The following is a 16950-nucleotide window of genomic DNA, read 5'->3' as shown; positions in this document are numbered from 1 at the left end:
GCGGCCGGATCCCGTGTGTGGCTGGCTAGATTGGTGTCCCCCCATGGTGGCCTGTGCCTCCCCCTTCTGCCAGCAGCCTTCACTCACCTTCCAGGCTCCAGCGATGAGCCGCACGGGACCCTCTTCTCCGGCCGGCATCTCCGTTCTGTCTGACGATCAGTTCCGGGTAGCGGCTTGATGGCGTCATAAAGCCGGGACCCGACGCTGACGTCAGACGGAGCGGAGATGCCGGCCGGAGCGGAGGGGGTGCCGATCGTCGCGGGAACGGCAGGGAGGTAAGTGGATCCTCTTCTTTTCCCCCCTGCCGCTGCAGCTGTCAAACTGATCACTACGATCGGACGGCGATCGTAGTGATCACTAGGGGGAGATGCCAGCTGTCATATGACAGCTTAATCTCCCCCTCCGGGTGCGCACGATCGCGTCGGGAGCGGAAATTGCGGGCCGGCGTAGATCCTACGCCGCATCAGGCTAGGACAGCCACAAGTGCGGCGTAGAATCTAATGCACGTGGTCCCGAAAAGGTTAAAGTGAACCCGAGGCAAACCTTGAGTCAAAAATCAGAAACTTGCCTCTGGATCCTCCCTGCTCCCACCACCGCTTGTCAGGATCTTCTGGAAGAGCTGTGCTGCGCTCCTCTTCATGTGCAAAATAGGAGTGAAAGTGGACCTGAACTCAGAACTCCTCTCTGCTCTAAAAGATACACAACAGCATAATAACCTTTATACAAAATAAATTTCTTTGGTACAGCTGATATAAATATTTAAATAAATAAGCACTGTTTATACTTCCTGATTCGTGGAAGCAGACATATTGTTAAAATCCAGTGCTTTCAAATGGGCTTATCTGCCATCTCTGCCATAGGCAGTCATGTGACACAGAGGAGAGATCAGATTACAACTAGTGATTAGACACAAAGGAGGGGGAATTAAACAAACTCTTTAAATACATACATGGTGCATTTCTCTTTGTTTCCTTTCTGTCCTTTGTAAGAGTTCAGGTCCACTTGAAGAAGTGCCGAGGGGTATATAAAACTAGGTAAAAAGAGATGAAAATTTTTTATTTTTGCATAGGTAAAGCATTTCACAGGTCTGACTCTGAACCCGCTTCCTCAGGCTAATGACAATGCCAGCCTATGGTTTTTTTTTACATCAACCCCAGCAGGTCACTTACAATTAGTGCAGTGCCTGATGAATTCAATACACACGTGGCTAAGTCTACGTCACCCACCATTTTTTCTGATCGATAGCTGATTTATGACAGAACAGAGCTCAACAAAATTCTCATTGCATAACGGAATCTGAGCCTCTTTTTATTTCCACAAAATGGTTTGAATTGTAATCATAATATTTGTGGTTTGGCTCTCTCAGACTCTACATATTCCTCAAGTACTTTCAAAGGTAAATACTGTCCAAGAATCACTTGGATGGATTTATGAACTTTAAACTAAAACAGAATTATTAATAGCAACTGGATTCCTGGTTTCATTTATAAGAAAAAAAAACCTGATTGGTTGATCTGGGCAACATCTCCAAATTCTTCATATACTTACTGTGGATTCACATCATAGGTTTAAGTATTTCTATTTGAAAAATATATTTAGTTTAAAGTGGACAGAATTTCAAGTATTGAACATGATATACATCAACATCAGGCATCAGCACTAGCTGTTACTTATCTCTTTAAATTATCATTTGTTCATTATTCTTACATTTTATGGTGAGAAACCCATAAGCTTTGACTAGGCTTGTGCTCATCATCAACCGGATATTGCCTACCAAGATGCATGCAGGGTGATTTTCATTAGCCCCACCCACTTTCTGTTTCTCTGTAGCTCTGCAACTAAAAATGCATCTTTTTTCAACGAACCTTTACTGAACAAGCTAAACACTTAACAAAGATGATAACTTTGGTTCAGAAAAGGAGAATGCATTTACTATTTAGATAGGAGGAGATTTAAAAGAAAAAAATGTACGTTTAGGGCTCCTTTAAGAACTTTTAAACATCCTCATTGGATTTGAATTTTCACATATCAACTTCTCTTCAAACAGCTGAACTTGGCAACGTTTTAAAAGGTCTCTCTGCAGTTACCACAAACATTTTCAAGTCTTTAAAACAGCCACAAACATATTAGATGCCGAAATACTCTGCAGACATTTAATTAATTCCTTATTGCTTTGTATCTCTGTTTTTGCAAAGGTTGTAGTATGTTGAATGGGGAAAGAGAGCGTACAGTTCATTTTTGTGCCATTCATTTGGATGCCGGCACTAGGGTTTGTCTATGCTGCGCTATCATCATTTGTTTCTTATTATTCATCTATTCTTAACTGTTCCACCCTTAAAGGGAACCAAGCACCATGTTTTTTTTCTGCAGTTTATCCTGCTTTCTAATAGCTATAGGAGCTTCCATGCCCCCCCCCCCCCTCCCCTTCTAACTGCCCATTATTTATTTAGGGGAAGGTGTGAAAATAGCATCTGTAGCTTCTATAAACTCTTTGAAGCATAGTGTCCAATCTCTCCACCCCCCTGCTGATGAAAGCTTTTGCTTGTTCTCTGCTAATGTGTTCAAAAAATAATTACAGCATTTTTTATCTGCCCCAATTTTCTGGGGAGGGGCAAGCCTCAAAAGTCGGAGGAAGAAGGATAATAACAAAGGCCTCTGCTAAACTTCTAAATGTAAAAAGAAGGGGTAACATTGAAGTTTTTTTTTAAATAATAAGGAGCCGCATTGTTGGCATGCGTATTAAATGTGTAATTGAGATACTATGGGTGCTAAAATGGTGCTTGGTTCAATTAAAATGTTAACCCTTTCCTTATGACTAACCTCCAAAACCCCACTTAATGCTAAACTATCCCTGTTACCTAATTCTAATCACCTCCCTAAACATGAAACCCTTACTGATGCCGAACCTAACTACCCCAACGTTTACTGCTTCCAGAAACCTAACACTAACACCACCCATTAAAATGAAGTCCTTCCTGAAGCCTTACTCTAACATCATCACTTAACTTTAACTGCTTCCTGAAGTCTAACTCTAACCTCAGCCATTAACCCTAGCCCTAACCTCACCCCTTACCTGTACTCATTTCCTAATGCAAAATCCTTACTTCCCTCCATAACGTTACAGCTTCTTCAAGCCTACCCCAAACCTCATCCCTTAACTTAACTGCTACCTTAGGCCTAGAACTAACCTTACCCCTTAACAATAATCCATACTTTACACTTTATCCCAACTAATAAAACTTACCTTCTCCATCCTCTCCCTCCCCTCTGCCCCCACTCCTCATCAATAAAATGACAGTGGCATTGGTTGCCCAAAGCCTTTACAAAGATATTCAGAACTCTTGTGGCCACATCAACCTTTGCTGTCTTTGCCTGTCCCCAGCTTTGCGGCTGCCAAATCATGGCACCCACATTACCCCTTCACAGCCAAAATAACATCCCACTGACCAAATGAACAGCACCAAACCTGTTGCAGTCGAGTAAAAATGTACTCATCCTATTTAATTGTATTTATTATTTTATTTTCACTACAGTTGCTTTTGAACCAGAGATGAAGCACCCTCATGTATTTTACCATATATATCGGTGGGAACATTAAAGAAAACACCTACCCTGCTCTCTGTTTCATTCTTCACTGCTCAGCCTGCCTGTTATCAGCCCTGATAAAATCCCAGACTGAGCATTCAGTCTGGCTGTGCTCAGGAATCATTATAGCTGAGTCATTATAGCAGAGCCAGAAGGGGGCAGGCTTGGGCTTGAAAAGACATCAGAGAAGACAGACTCAGCTATAATGATTTCTGAGCAAAGCCAGACTAAATGCTCAGTCTGGGATTTTATCAGGGCTGATAACAAGCAGGATGAGCAGTAAAGAATGAAACAGAGAGCAGGGTAGGTGTTTTCTCTAATGTTCCCACTGATATATATGACAAAATACATGAGGGTGCTTCATCTCTGGTTCACTTTAAACACAGAGCAACAGATGTCTTGAATTTTACAGCAAAAAACACATGAAGCTCTGTGCAAAACATTGAAATGTTGGCTTTAAGTTATGTTGAATTTTTATTTTTAAAAAATCTGCTTGTAGCAGACTGAAATAACAAGGTCATTTTTAATTCCTTTAGATTTCGAAATAGCTTCAGGATCAATTGCCATGCATTATTTTTAAAAAAAGTTGAGATTCCTTCACCTCTCGATTAACATCTTACCTAGGCAGCGGTGTTTGCGGTTCAATAATGCCATCATTATTTAGAGTTACCCAGTGTTATCATTGAATATCAATGTGTATCATTTCAGGGTTTTTTTCAGCTGGCTTGGTTAAATGTATTTACTTAGAATACATAAACACTACACAGATCAATAGACTAGCGTCATTTTATTGAAAGTTATAAATCTTTTTCATGTTTTGGCATCACAAATCAGAATTAAAATGAAAACTAAGCATTGATATATCACTGCAATGTCGCCAGCAAATATTGCCAATAATAAATGCATCCTTTCAGAGAGGCTGTTATATGAAATGGCTGATGTGCTACACTGCCACCTTGTGCTCATCCTCAGATTTACATCTTACTTTCCTGTTAAGTTATTTGAATGTAGGTAAATCTCTAGCAATTTAGGCTGGGAGCACACTGAAGGTGGCCACACACGATACAATAAAATAATCCAATTTTACGGTAATTTGATAAAAAACGATCGTATCTCAAAAAAATCGAAAGCTTTTCATTCGACTGAAAAATCTGATCGGATTTCCCATTTTTTTCTATTAAAATCTATCCGGAATGCCAGATATTTCTCTTCTATTTCTACTAAAGATTGTATGGTGTGTGTTGGATTGTTAGTTTATTAATATACACACCCTAGCAGTTTTCTCTGAGTTTCCAATCATTTTATCATAAATGAGGAAAAAATGTAACATACGTGTGTAGTACATTGGTCATATTTTTGAAATGTTACAATCAGTCAGAAAAATGGATTGCAATTTTAAAATTTAAACAGATATTTAAAAAATTGTATGGTGTGTGGCCACCTTTACATGCACTTTTTTGGAAACGCATGCAATACTTGCAAAGTCTGCTCCCAGCCAAAAGGCTGGGCGCACACATGGCTGTGCGTGAAAGGCTAAGTTTAAGGTCATGTGCGGGGTTTTTTTGTGTGCGTTTTTAGTGCATTTGCATTAGCGTTTTTTTCCGCATATGCGTTCTTTAAGCGTTTTGCTTGCGTTTTTATGCGTTTGCGGTTCGCATATACAAAATGCATAGACGTTTTGTATGCGTTTTCCATGTGTTTTCACATTGCATTTTATGCAAATCACTAGGAAGACAACAGGAAGCGGAAATACATCACAGAACAATAAAAAAAAAACCATATAAAAACGCATGAAAAAAACGCATACAAAATCATTGACTTTCATTATGTGCTTTTGGATGCGTTTTTGAATACCATGCAACAGAACCAGCGTTTTTAAAAACACGTTTCAAAACGCATAGAAAATACATATGCATTTTTTATATGCGTTTTTTTTCCTGCGGCCCATAGACTTCCATTAGCAGCAAAAACGCAACGTTTTCCACAACGCTAGTGTTTTTGCGCTGTGTGGTTTCCTAGCCTAAAGGTTTATGGCCATTATTCTGACCTTCATTAATGGCTCCAAAGAGAATATGGGGAAATAAAGTGCTCATTGATAAGATTATATACGTTAAAGAATATACGTAATTGCCTTTTACTAAAATTTTATTGTATTTTTTATCAGAATCTTTTGCAATAAAAGTTACTCAGTTACCTTGGCTAAAAGTAATAATCCTCAGAAACACCTGATTATACAGAGGAATGGACGAGATTCCCACACTGATTATCATTGTGAAAAACTGATCATTTTTTTCACATGCTTTTTTGGTGTTAAAATTTGCATTCATATGCAAATTTTCACATGCAAATTTTTCTTACTGCAGTTAATAACAAAATAGGAATTTGCATACAATGTGTGAATTTATGCTGCAAAAGGTACTTTTTTGCGCACACGAAAACATAATTAGATTATGTATTTGCCTTCAGTTTACAATACAGGCATGTCACCTCCTGTATATATATATATATATATATATATATATATATATATATATATATATATATAGCTAATAGCTATAAGCTGTTGTACGTATGTTGACAGTAAAACAGTTGCAGTGTGTTCTGGTCTTCTGTAATATCAGCTTATGTCATGTTTAATTATTGATTGTATATTGTGCTTGTAAACTACTTATCATGTCTGTGCAGCTCTTATCATCATAAAAGATGTAAAGGGGGACACACACTACCAATCATGTACAGTATACAGTGGATATTGATTACCTGTTTAACAACTTGGAACACTCAGGGCCATAATGCAATTCACTTTTTCACCTGAGTTTTCTCCAAGGAGATAATTTTTCACCTTCTATTTAAAATAACTTTCCAGAACTTTTCAACAAAAAAAAAGTACCAAAAAAGTACTATCAAAATTATTTTGAGTATTTTCTTGCTTTCTGGTGGCTTAAAATGCATTTTATCGACACGTTTAAAAATATTACCTAGGCGATAACGCAGGTGAAAAAAATGAATTGCAATTTGGCCCCAGAATTGGATCAGATGCTAACAGAAAACATACCTAGGCCAATATGCAATTTACTTTTTCTCCTTAGTTTTCTACAAGTTGATATTTTCACACCTTGTCAATAAAATGCCCTTCAAGCCCCCAGCAACTAAGAAAAATACTCAAAATAATTTTGATAGTACTTTTACTACTACTTTTGGTATTGTTTCAAGTGTGAAATGCTGAAAAGGTATTTAAAGAGAAGATGAAAAAATATCACCAAGGAGAAAACACAGGTGAAAAAGTGAATTGCATATGATGAACCCTAATATTAATTATACTGCACTTACACTCAATATGGATTTATATGGTGCCATATCTTCTGTAGTGCTGTACATAGTACAAAACAGACAACGGTGAGAAGCATAGATACATGAGTAGTTTAACACATTGTACAATCAGAACAACCAGCCACACAAGTACAAATAAACACAACTGATGTGTAATTTGAGACATTACCATAACTGTACATTTAAAAAAAAAATAGGTCCCTGCCCTTGAGAGCTTATAATCTATAGCACAGGTGTCAAACTCCAGTCCAAGAGGGCCATATCCATGTCAGTGCTTAGGATGGACTGAGAAATGGAGAAATGTGTTCTGCTTGATGAACCCAATCCTATCCTGAGTCAGACACATCAATGAACATGAGCTGTGCCAAAAGCTGTGTATGAGGACCTCCGACTGGAGTTTGACATCTCTGATTCTAGAGACACAAGAGGAAGGCAAACAAAAAAAATGTGTGGTGTGGTCTTTGTGAGGGAAACACACCCATATCTTTTGTTAGCAAACATGTTAGATCATTTATACTGTAATGTCCAGTGCAAACACTAGCTGAAACTCAGCCAAGGCTGACGGAAATAACCGCCTCTGCTGAGAATCTAGTGTTTGTACAGATGCCTCGGCCAGCAATAGACTGGGCGGATCAAGGAGGCTAATTGTTGGGGCAAGGGCATTGTTCTCCTTACTCACCCCGCCCATCATGTGAAGTCACTTGAGTGCCACTACGTCGACCCCCCCTCCCCCCACATAACAACAGAACATGTCGATATGCAAGAGGCCCGCACTTTTGCCTTTTGGATAGCAATATTACTTGTATTTGTGTTCAAAGCTTCAATATAAGTACAATAACACTTGTAGGATTTGTGGAGTCCTGGTTGATGGGACTATAATTGTTTCTTGTATTATTAATATTGTTGTTGTTGTTGTTATTGCTGTGTTAAAGATGTGGCTATCGGAGCTCCCCATGAAGACAATTTGCAAGGAGCCATATATATTTACAACGGAAGAAAAAGAGGAATCACGGCATTGTTCACACAGGTATATTTATTTATTATTTTTCTCATTTTGTTCTAATGTGAATACGTTACTTGTTAGAGTTATTCCCCGATCCATCTGGCTGTTGGTATTAAGCTTTATACTCACTAAATTAATTCAAAGCTCCAGCGGTAATGTCATGCCAGGTTTCTTGGTGGCATCTTGATGAAGGAGGACCACCAAGCCATAGCAGTAGCTCAGCCTCTTGACTTAAAGGGGCACTATGACGAAAAAATTGTAACATTTAAACTATGTGCAAACATAGACAAACAAGAAGTACGTTTTTCCAGAGTAAAATGAGCCATAAATTACTTTTCTCCTATGTTGCTGTCACTTACAGTAGGTAGTAGAACTCTGACAAAAGTGACTGGTTTTGGACTAGTCCATCTCTTCATAGGGGATTCTCAGCAAGGCATTTATTCTTTTAAAGATATTCCCTAAAAGTTATTTAAACAATGATGCTGGCCAGCCTCCCTGCTCGCTACACAGTTCTTTGGCAGTTGGACAGAGCAACTGCCATTCACTAAGTGCTTTTGAAAATCAATAAATTAATGAAAATCCCCTATGAAGAGATGGACTAATCCAAAACCTGTCGCTTCTGTCAATTTTCTACTACCTACTGTAAGTGACAACATAGGAGAAAAGTAATTTATGGCTCATTTTACTCTGAGAAAAACATACTTCTTATTTGTATATGTTTGCACATATTTAAATTTTACAGTTTTTCGCCATAGTGCCCCTTTAAAGAGCCTCCCGGAAGAGAATGCAGCAAACACCATTCACTCTCTCATTTTACCATCTATTGAGGGACATGGCATTTAAACCACTGACCAGCCTCTACCATTCTCCTAAATGGCAGTACTGTGGGAAGAGCCAGGTTGAGGGAAGGGAATACTGTCTGCCACCCTCTGATTCTTCCCTCTGGAAGAAAAGTGTGGCCAAAAGACAGACAGAAGAAGTCTTGGTGAGTGGAAGAACATATCACCATCCAAAGTTGAAGACCTCTTCTAGAGAGCATGAAGGGCAGTCTTTGAGCAATCATCATTCATGGTTTTTACTTTTCCAAACCGATGAAAGGTGACATCTGATTGATTGCTTTGCGTTCTGCTCTCAGCACATCATCATGATCTGGTTGAAATATTCCAATTATCTGTTGTGCTGTTTACATTATTGCATGTGCTACTCCCAACATATGTTATTATAGCAACGATTAAAATAATTTGATGAATTATTCATTAGGACGCCACTATATAAAATTAAATGGAGCTTAATGACCACTTTTGTTTTGACAACATAAGTAAAGCCTGCTGGGAGCTTAGCATGACCATTTCTGCTTATTTTTATACGCATCACACCTCCCGCTCATAATAATCATCATGTAACACACAAATACACTGTAAATATCAGCTATAAAAGTATTTACAGAAACTGCTTCGCTATTGGAAGATTCAGATAACTGGGAATTGCCTGATATGAAATTCCCAGGCGACTTCCTTATCTTTTTCCTGTATAATTTCCTGTAGGAACTGACCTATGACTGTAGCATCTGTTGTATCTATCAGTCCCCTATAGCAAGATGTCGGTGTGTCTGACCTGCTTAATATTTGTTTCTACAGAGACTAAGTGGACAGACGTTTGGGTATTCCTTGCAGATGTTTGGCCAGTCGATATCTGGGTTATTGGATGTGGATGGAAATGGCTATCAAGGTAATACAGACAAGTTAATTCTACACATATGGCCCATACGCAATTTACTTTTTCTCCTGTTTTCTCCTAGGTGATATGTTTACACCTTGTCAATATAACACATTTTAAATCACCGGCAAGCAAGAAAATACGCAAAATAATTTTGATAGTACTTTTACACCTACATTTTTCAGTTGCAAAGTTGGAATTATATGGATTTCTGCACAAATTGGCTATAAAATGTGATCTGATCTTTATCAAAGGCAATCACAGTCTGCTTAAACTAATACCATTCAAATAATGTAATGTTTCCATGTTTTTACTGAACACACCATGTAAATAAGCATAGTGCAGGTGCAAAAAGTATGTGAACCCCTAGACTAATGACATCTCCAAAAGCTAATTGGAGAGAGGTGTTAGCCAACTGGATTCCAATCAATGAGCTGAGATTGGAGGTGTTGGTTACAGCTGCCCTGCTCTATCAAAAACACACCCCAGTTTTGGTTTTGCTTTTCCCAAGAAGTATTGCCTGATGTGAATGATGCCTCGCACAAAAGAGCTCTAAGACCCACGATTAAGAATTGTTGACTTGCATAAAGCTGGAAAAGGTTATAAAAGTAATATTCAAAAGTCTTTCTGTTCATCAGTCCACGGTAAGACAAATGGTCTATAAATGGAGAAAGTTCAGCACTGTTGCTACTCTCCCTAGGAGTGGCCGTCCTGTAAAGATGACTGCAAGAGCAAACGTTAATTTGTGCAGAAATCTATATAATTCCAAAGGGTTCACACACTTTTTACTGCTACTGTATTTCCTAGGTGAAGACTCAGGAGAAAACATTAATTGCATATTGGCCATCTTCTTTTGCTATGAAAAACTCAAAATCAAAATATTAAAAATCAGATTTACTTGATTTATCAGTCTTGCTCCCATTTCTAAATACCATAGCAATAGCAGCATGTTTGCATGCACTCTGGTGGCATCAGTCATTCGCCTCTCTAATAGTCCTAGTCGCCTGTACGGCAGCATGCAGTACAGTATATCACACATGCACATCATGTCAGTGGCAATGCCGAAAGTTCTTTCAAAGATGTGCTTGTGTGATATAGTGACTATTGGAGAGGTGGGTTACTCTGCATGTCTCGTGGATGCTGGTAAACACAGCACTACAGGGCGGATAGGGAGAGAAACAGATTTGTGTTTGAGGCACTGATTGTAGCCTCCCCTATGGGAAAGTGTTACAGTACACAAGCCTGCTGGAAAGCTGAGGAACACATCAGTATACTACAGATTGCTCTACGATTTGAGGCAGCAAAATGCACTCATATACAGGGTGTATTTTTAACATATTTAAATCAAAGATCTTAACACTGTATTTAAATGCAATATTCATTTTTTTTCACCATAGTGCCCCTTTAATGCCTGACTGTACATATCTTCCTTGCAGGCTTTTAAAACAATAGGTTTCTTGTTCAGGCACGATACAAAGCTGGATCACACCCATATGTACAGCACATATAATCCTCTGCGTGTTACATCCACCTTTGTACGGTTCTGATCCCACTCTGTATCATGCCTGTATCATACCTGAAGTTTGGAAAGCTTGCTGGAAAGCTATGTACAGTTATGTACAGTTAGTATTACCTGAATCAGCTTTTGTTGGTTGGATGTTGGCAGATCTGTCAGTTTTGGATTTTCATAACCAGCTGCAGACTGAAATTGGTCATCTTTACTGCCATTTACTGTAATTGCAAAAACGTTTGTAAAATGTATAGACTTTTATAGATTTTTTTTTTTTTGCAAGAGTAAACTATCTATTCATAGGGAATTAGTCATAGTAAAGTCTCTTATACATATATTTACATATCATACTTGTATTTTTGTTTGCAGATGTTGCAGTTGGAGCATTTCTTTCTGATTCTGCAATGTTGCTCAGGTAAAGTTGCGTTGCCTACAGCTTATTTTAGTTATTAATATTTTTTACTTTTTTTTTTACTTAAAAAAGCAGCATCTCCACCTTTTTACCCCCTTTATTCTCATGCAGGCTGATATTCCCCAGGGAATTCAATAGCTGCATGTCTGGAGCCCCGCACACAAAGCAATACTAAAGCACGTGGTCTGTAACATTTGGGGAGTACCTTACAAGGGGGTGCATAAACGATTTACTTCCTTGTTAGGAATCCTTGGCCAGTGTTCATACCAAGGGTTTATCTTCACCTCACCCTAGATAAGACATCAGTTAAACACCCCTACATGTGGGGTAGGCCCTAGGAGTTGACTTATGGGGACTTCCAGGTATTCACTCTCGCCCCCAGGTGTTGTGAGTATAGGGACATGCTAGTACTCCTTTTAAACATTCACACAAAGGGTTAAAGAAGTCATAATTAAAAAGGTTGAATAATGACATAAGATAAGGGTCTGCATTCTGTTAATAAGGATTTCCCATTGGATCCAGTATCCTTATTCATAAAATGCTTTGGAGAACTTTACTCATAAAAAGCTTGAAAGAACCTTGAGTTGCCCATTAACGCTACAGTTTTTAAATAGATCATTCAGGTCAAAATAAAAGATCATATTTAATTTATCCTCAGCATTAAAGAATAAAAACTATTCCTGATTCTGAAACCTGTTGCAATCGTATCTGTGCAACAATCCACCTCACCTATTGACCAGTTTTTTTAAGGAAACAATCAATAATGCAAATCCAAAATCAAACAGGCACACCAGGTTCTCCGTTTTCTTTTAATACTATCTGAAAGATCGAAAATGTCATCATTCACTAAAAATGTTACCACTCATGCAAATCAGGCTTTTCATCAACCTATGCTAACCTTGTCCTTCAAAGAGACTCTGTAACAAAATGTTCTGCCTTATTTCTTATACCCTATAAGTTCCTATACCCTTTCTAATGTGGTCTGTCTTATGCTGGATACACACGGTTCGTTCCCGCACTCGATTCCCGTTGATGCGCCGCTCGATTCCCGTCGATTCATTTCCGACATGTCCGATTCGCGTTTCGATGTATTGTTAGGTCGATTTGCCATACTTTACATGGCAATCGACCTAAAAATCATCGAAATGTGCTCAGAAATGTTCGGAAATAATCGAATCATCGGGAATCGAGCGGCGCATTCAATGCTGGAACGAACCGTGTGTATTCACCATTACTGCAGCCTTTCCTAGTTGCACAGTGGCTGTATTATCTCTGTTATATAATCTAATCTTCTTTCCTTTGACAGCTGTGTCGGGCTCAGGCACTCAGGCAGGAATGTGCTGCTCTGCTTGTGATAGGTAGAAGCTATACACACTCTCTCCACGCCCCCTGCAGGCTCTGTATGAGTCACAGACTGAGCTTCTCTCAACCTATCACATGCTGTTTAGCAGCCATGTTTTTTGTTTGTAAACACTGCCTAAAACTGGCAATTACAAGCCAGGATTGCAGCAGGGAGTGGCAGAAACAGCACAGAGGGTCCCAGGAGAACATAATGAATAGAATGGTATGCTTTTTATTGTAAGAATTTTAGAGTACAGATTCTCTTTAAAGGACAACTGAAGTGAGAATGATATGGAGACTGCCATATTTTTTTCCTTTTAACCTCCTGGGCGATAATCATGAGTTCAGCTCTGGGTGGAAAAAACATGCCAGGAGCGGTATCCCCGAGCTGAACTCGTGGTGACTGCTGGGAGGACTATGCAGAGCAATGCGCACAGAGGGCATTTTAACTCACCTCCCGGGAGATTCTGACGTCGGCCGGCATTCTTTTTCCGCTCCTCCGAGGCTCTGCTTCCCCCAGTGAGACTGCCAGTGCAATCTCTTTATAGGGTTACAGCACCACCCAGAGGACGGAGGAAAAACTGCAGCGCTGGATCCCAGGGAGGTGAGTGAGTGCTGGGCTGCTGCAGAACTCCCTGGCAGCATGATTTTTTCCAGGTTTTAGGATCTAAAAGCATGCAAAAAAGTATCATAACGCCAAGGGGCCATCTGAAAGAATCAGAACGTCAAGGGGGTTAAACAATACCAGTTGCTTGGCAGCCCCGCTGATGTCTTTGGCTACAGTAGTGTCTGAATTACACCAGAAACTAGCATGCATCTAATCTTGTCAGATCTGACTATAATGTCAGAAACACCTGATATGCTGCATGCTTGTTCAGGGTCTATAGCTAAAAGTATTACAGGCAGAGGATCAGCAGGATGCTTAAGGCTGGTTTCACAGTGGGACGTTACAGGCGCACGTTAGTGCAGCCTGTAACGCAGCCCACCGCACAGCAATGAAAAATCAATGGGCTGTTCACAGTGCCCACGTTGCGTTACACAGTAACGCTGCGCCATAAGTCAACGTACTGCATGCAGTACTTTGTAAGCGGCAGAGCCGCGTTAGACTGCTTGCACCTGCTCAGTAACATTGGGGAGGAGCGGAGAGCGGCCAGGCACATGGCTAATTAATATTCACTGCACTCAGTGACGTGCAGTGTTTACTTCTTGGAACCGCCGCTCTGTGCGGCGATTGGCCGGCGGGACCACGTGATGCCGCATGCGTCCAAGAGTGCGCATCACGGCATCACGGACGCCAGAGTGAGCTGCAGAACGCGGCTCACTCTGACATCCACAGCAGAGAGCACCAGGCGTTGCGTTAGGGGCACGTTATGCGACCATAACGTCCCCTAAAACGCAACGTCCTGGTGTGAAACCAGCCTAAAAGGAAATAAATATGGCAGCCACCATATCACTCTCACGTCGGTTGTCCTTTACTCATTCCTCGCCATAGGCCCTCCACCATATAACAGGCAATTTAGAGGAGTTGCAGGCCAGAGTTGTAGCATTGTTCTTCAGACTGGAACCTTATTTAATTCAACCTACTGTGTTGGAACCTCTAAAAGTAAATCCTTACACAATATGGATGCAGTTAGGAAAATGCATTAGAAAAGGTCATCTAATGATTTGTATTCTCTGTTTTCTTTAGGACAAGACCAGTTGTGGCTATTCAAGCATCTTTGACTTTACCAGATTCTGTGAATCGGACGAGACGTGAATGTTCAGAAAATGGAGTCCCTGCTGTGTGCATGAATGTCACCGTGTGCTTCAAATATGAAGGCCGCAGTGTACCTGGTCACATCGGTAAGGTGCTAATTGCTAACGTGTCTAATCAAGCCATGAAAATGTATCCGTTTCAAGTCATTACTTTAACAAACACAAATAAGTTAATTGTCTTCCACCCAAATTGGTCCTAGGATGCAATAAGGAACCTTACATTCTGAGTTCCTGTAAGGCCCCTTCTACACTTGTGCATCGCTGATGGCGTTATCAACAACACACAGTATCTGTGATGCACAAAGGCATCAGATGTACATAGACTGCACTGTCTGATCTTTCCAACCATGCATTGTGTTTCGGCATGGCATTGTGTTTTTAACACAATGCATGGCAATTTTTTCACAATTACAGTACGATTCAAATAATTATAAATTAATATGATTGCAGCTGGATTATGGAGAATCGCACAGCAAGTGCCGTGCGTTGCTATGGCCACCTGTGTTGCATGCAGCACGCAAGTTAGAAAGGGGCCTAAGGGAGCGTTATGTCAAGTGGCTCAATATACATTGTAAAGTGCTGCATAAAATGTACATGTACTGGAAATAAACAGTCATCCTCTGTGAAGTAGAGGATGCCCTCTTTAAAAAAAGCAGAAGTGACAGAGCAATCAGAGCCTCATCTGGTGAATTAGCCTTGGTCAGAATAAAGGGTACTCATAAATTCAGATGTAATAGGGCAAGCGCTGTAAGGGCCCATTCTTAGTGGGCGATTACCACTCATTGCCAGCGAACGCTACACTTTTTAAAGCGCTAGTGCAATACCAACTATATGGCAGTGATCTCACTTCCACAATTGCCGCCGATTCGTGATTAGCTGTAATCTCAAATCCGCTACATGCAGCATTTTCCCGTGATTCTAGAGCGATTGGGATTAGAATGCTAACAAGCTCCAATTTAAAATCTCGAGAGTGTACAGTGATTTTACCACATGTGGTAAAATCACCAACACAAAACGCTTAGGGCAAAAGGGAAATATTAGGAGTGTTCCCTCTGGGGCTCGTTAGTAAAGTTTTTGGAAAGCTGCTCTGACCCTCATTCATTTTTTTACAGGTAAAAACATATCAATTAAAGAAGCTCACAGTTACATAAAATGTAGAGTGCTACCCTCCAAATTTCTGAGCAAGATGTACATAAAAAATACACTTTGTTGGGTTCCTGTTTACTTGAGCATAAAATGTAGTTTTTTATTCTTTTGACTGGCTCTAGTACACTCTCTATTGTAATACCACAATTATTTTTCAAGCTTGATGCCTATTTGACTTTGTACATGATTTAAATAAGCACAAAGAGAAGACTTTGGGTGTTAAGTAAGGTGGACAGTACTACCATAACCTTGAACAAATAGCTAGCCAGTAGGAGGGAGAGAGGGTGATATGGCATATGGAGCTCTGGGCTAAGAGAAGCAGATTATCTAGGAGAAAAAAATCGGAAAAGAAATGGGTAAAGTAAAGATGCTCCACATTGACTGAGGTCAAATAACCTACTGGCATCCCAATTAACAGTGTGATAGTAGAAGGCGACAAAAGGATTAACTATTTAAAAACAGTTCAAAATGAGCATAGAGCCCAACTGTCTGGATTTGGAGTTTCCTGGATCCCACCCTCTTGTCCTCTTTGCCGCCTTCTCACAAAGCCCCAGATCCCTTTTGTCTTTTTGGCTCCACTTCTGCGCTCTGCAGCAGCCGCTTTACCTACCCACATAGATTCGGTACAAACAAGTGAACAAAGGTGTCCATCCCTGTATGCAATTTAACCTTAAAGGAATACTGTAGGGGGGTCGGGGGAAAATGAGTTGAAGTTTCCTGGGGCTTCTAATGGTCCCCCGCAGACATCCTGTGCCGGCGCAGCCACTCACCGATGCTCCGGCCCCGCCTCCGGTTCACTTCTGGAATTTCAGACTTTAAAGTCTGAAAACCACTGCGCCTGCCTTGCCGTGTCCTCGCTTCCCCTGTTGTCCCCTGCGCAGTACGCTCCTGGTGACATCAGCGGGAGCGAGGACACGGCAATGCAGACGCAGTGGTTTTCAGACTTTGAAGACTGAAATTCCAGAAGTGAACCAGAGGCGGGGCCGGAGCATTGGGGAGTGGCTTCACGGGCACAGGATGTCTGCGGGGGACCATTAGAAGCCCCGGGTAACTTCAACTCATTTTCCCCTGACCCCGATAGTGTCCCTTTAAAGTAAAATGGAATAGCTTTGTTTGATAGTTTTACAAAACTATACCACTTGACCTAAGAGA

General features: G+C 40.4%; 1 protein-coding gene across 2 annotated transcripts in view; it reads left to right on the top strand.

The window, feature by feature from the left end:
• The window catches only part of ITGA4 (integrin subunit alpha 4), a 299845-nt gene that overhangs the window by 199360 nt on the left and 83535 nt on the right, over positions 1-16950 (top strand). For both annotated transcript variants that reach the window (XM_068245421.1, XM_068245420.1), the window contains 4 exons: positions 7848-7942; positions 9556-9646; positions 11514-11559; positions 14585-14739. In XM_068245421.1, the coding sequence (XP_068101522.1) occupies positions 7848-7942; positions 9556-9646; positions 11514-11559; positions 14585-14739 (387 nt within the window). The remainder of the gene's footprint in view (positions 1-7847; positions 7943-9555; positions 9647-11513; positions 11560-14584; positions 14740-16950) is intronic.

The sequence above is a fragment of the Hyperolius riggenbachi genome, chromosome 7 (genome assembly GCF_040937935.1).
Source record: "Hyperolius riggenbachi isolate aHypRig1 chromosome 7, aHypRig1.pri, whole genome shotgun sequence".
In the NCBI taxonomy this organism is placed as follows: domain Eukaryota; kingdom Metazoa; phylum Chordata; class Amphibia; order Anura; family Hyperoliidae; genus Hyperolius; species Hyperolius riggenbachi.
The sequence above is the reverse complement of the archived record's forward strand: the minus strand, read 5'-3'. Positions and strand labels throughout refer to the sequence as shown.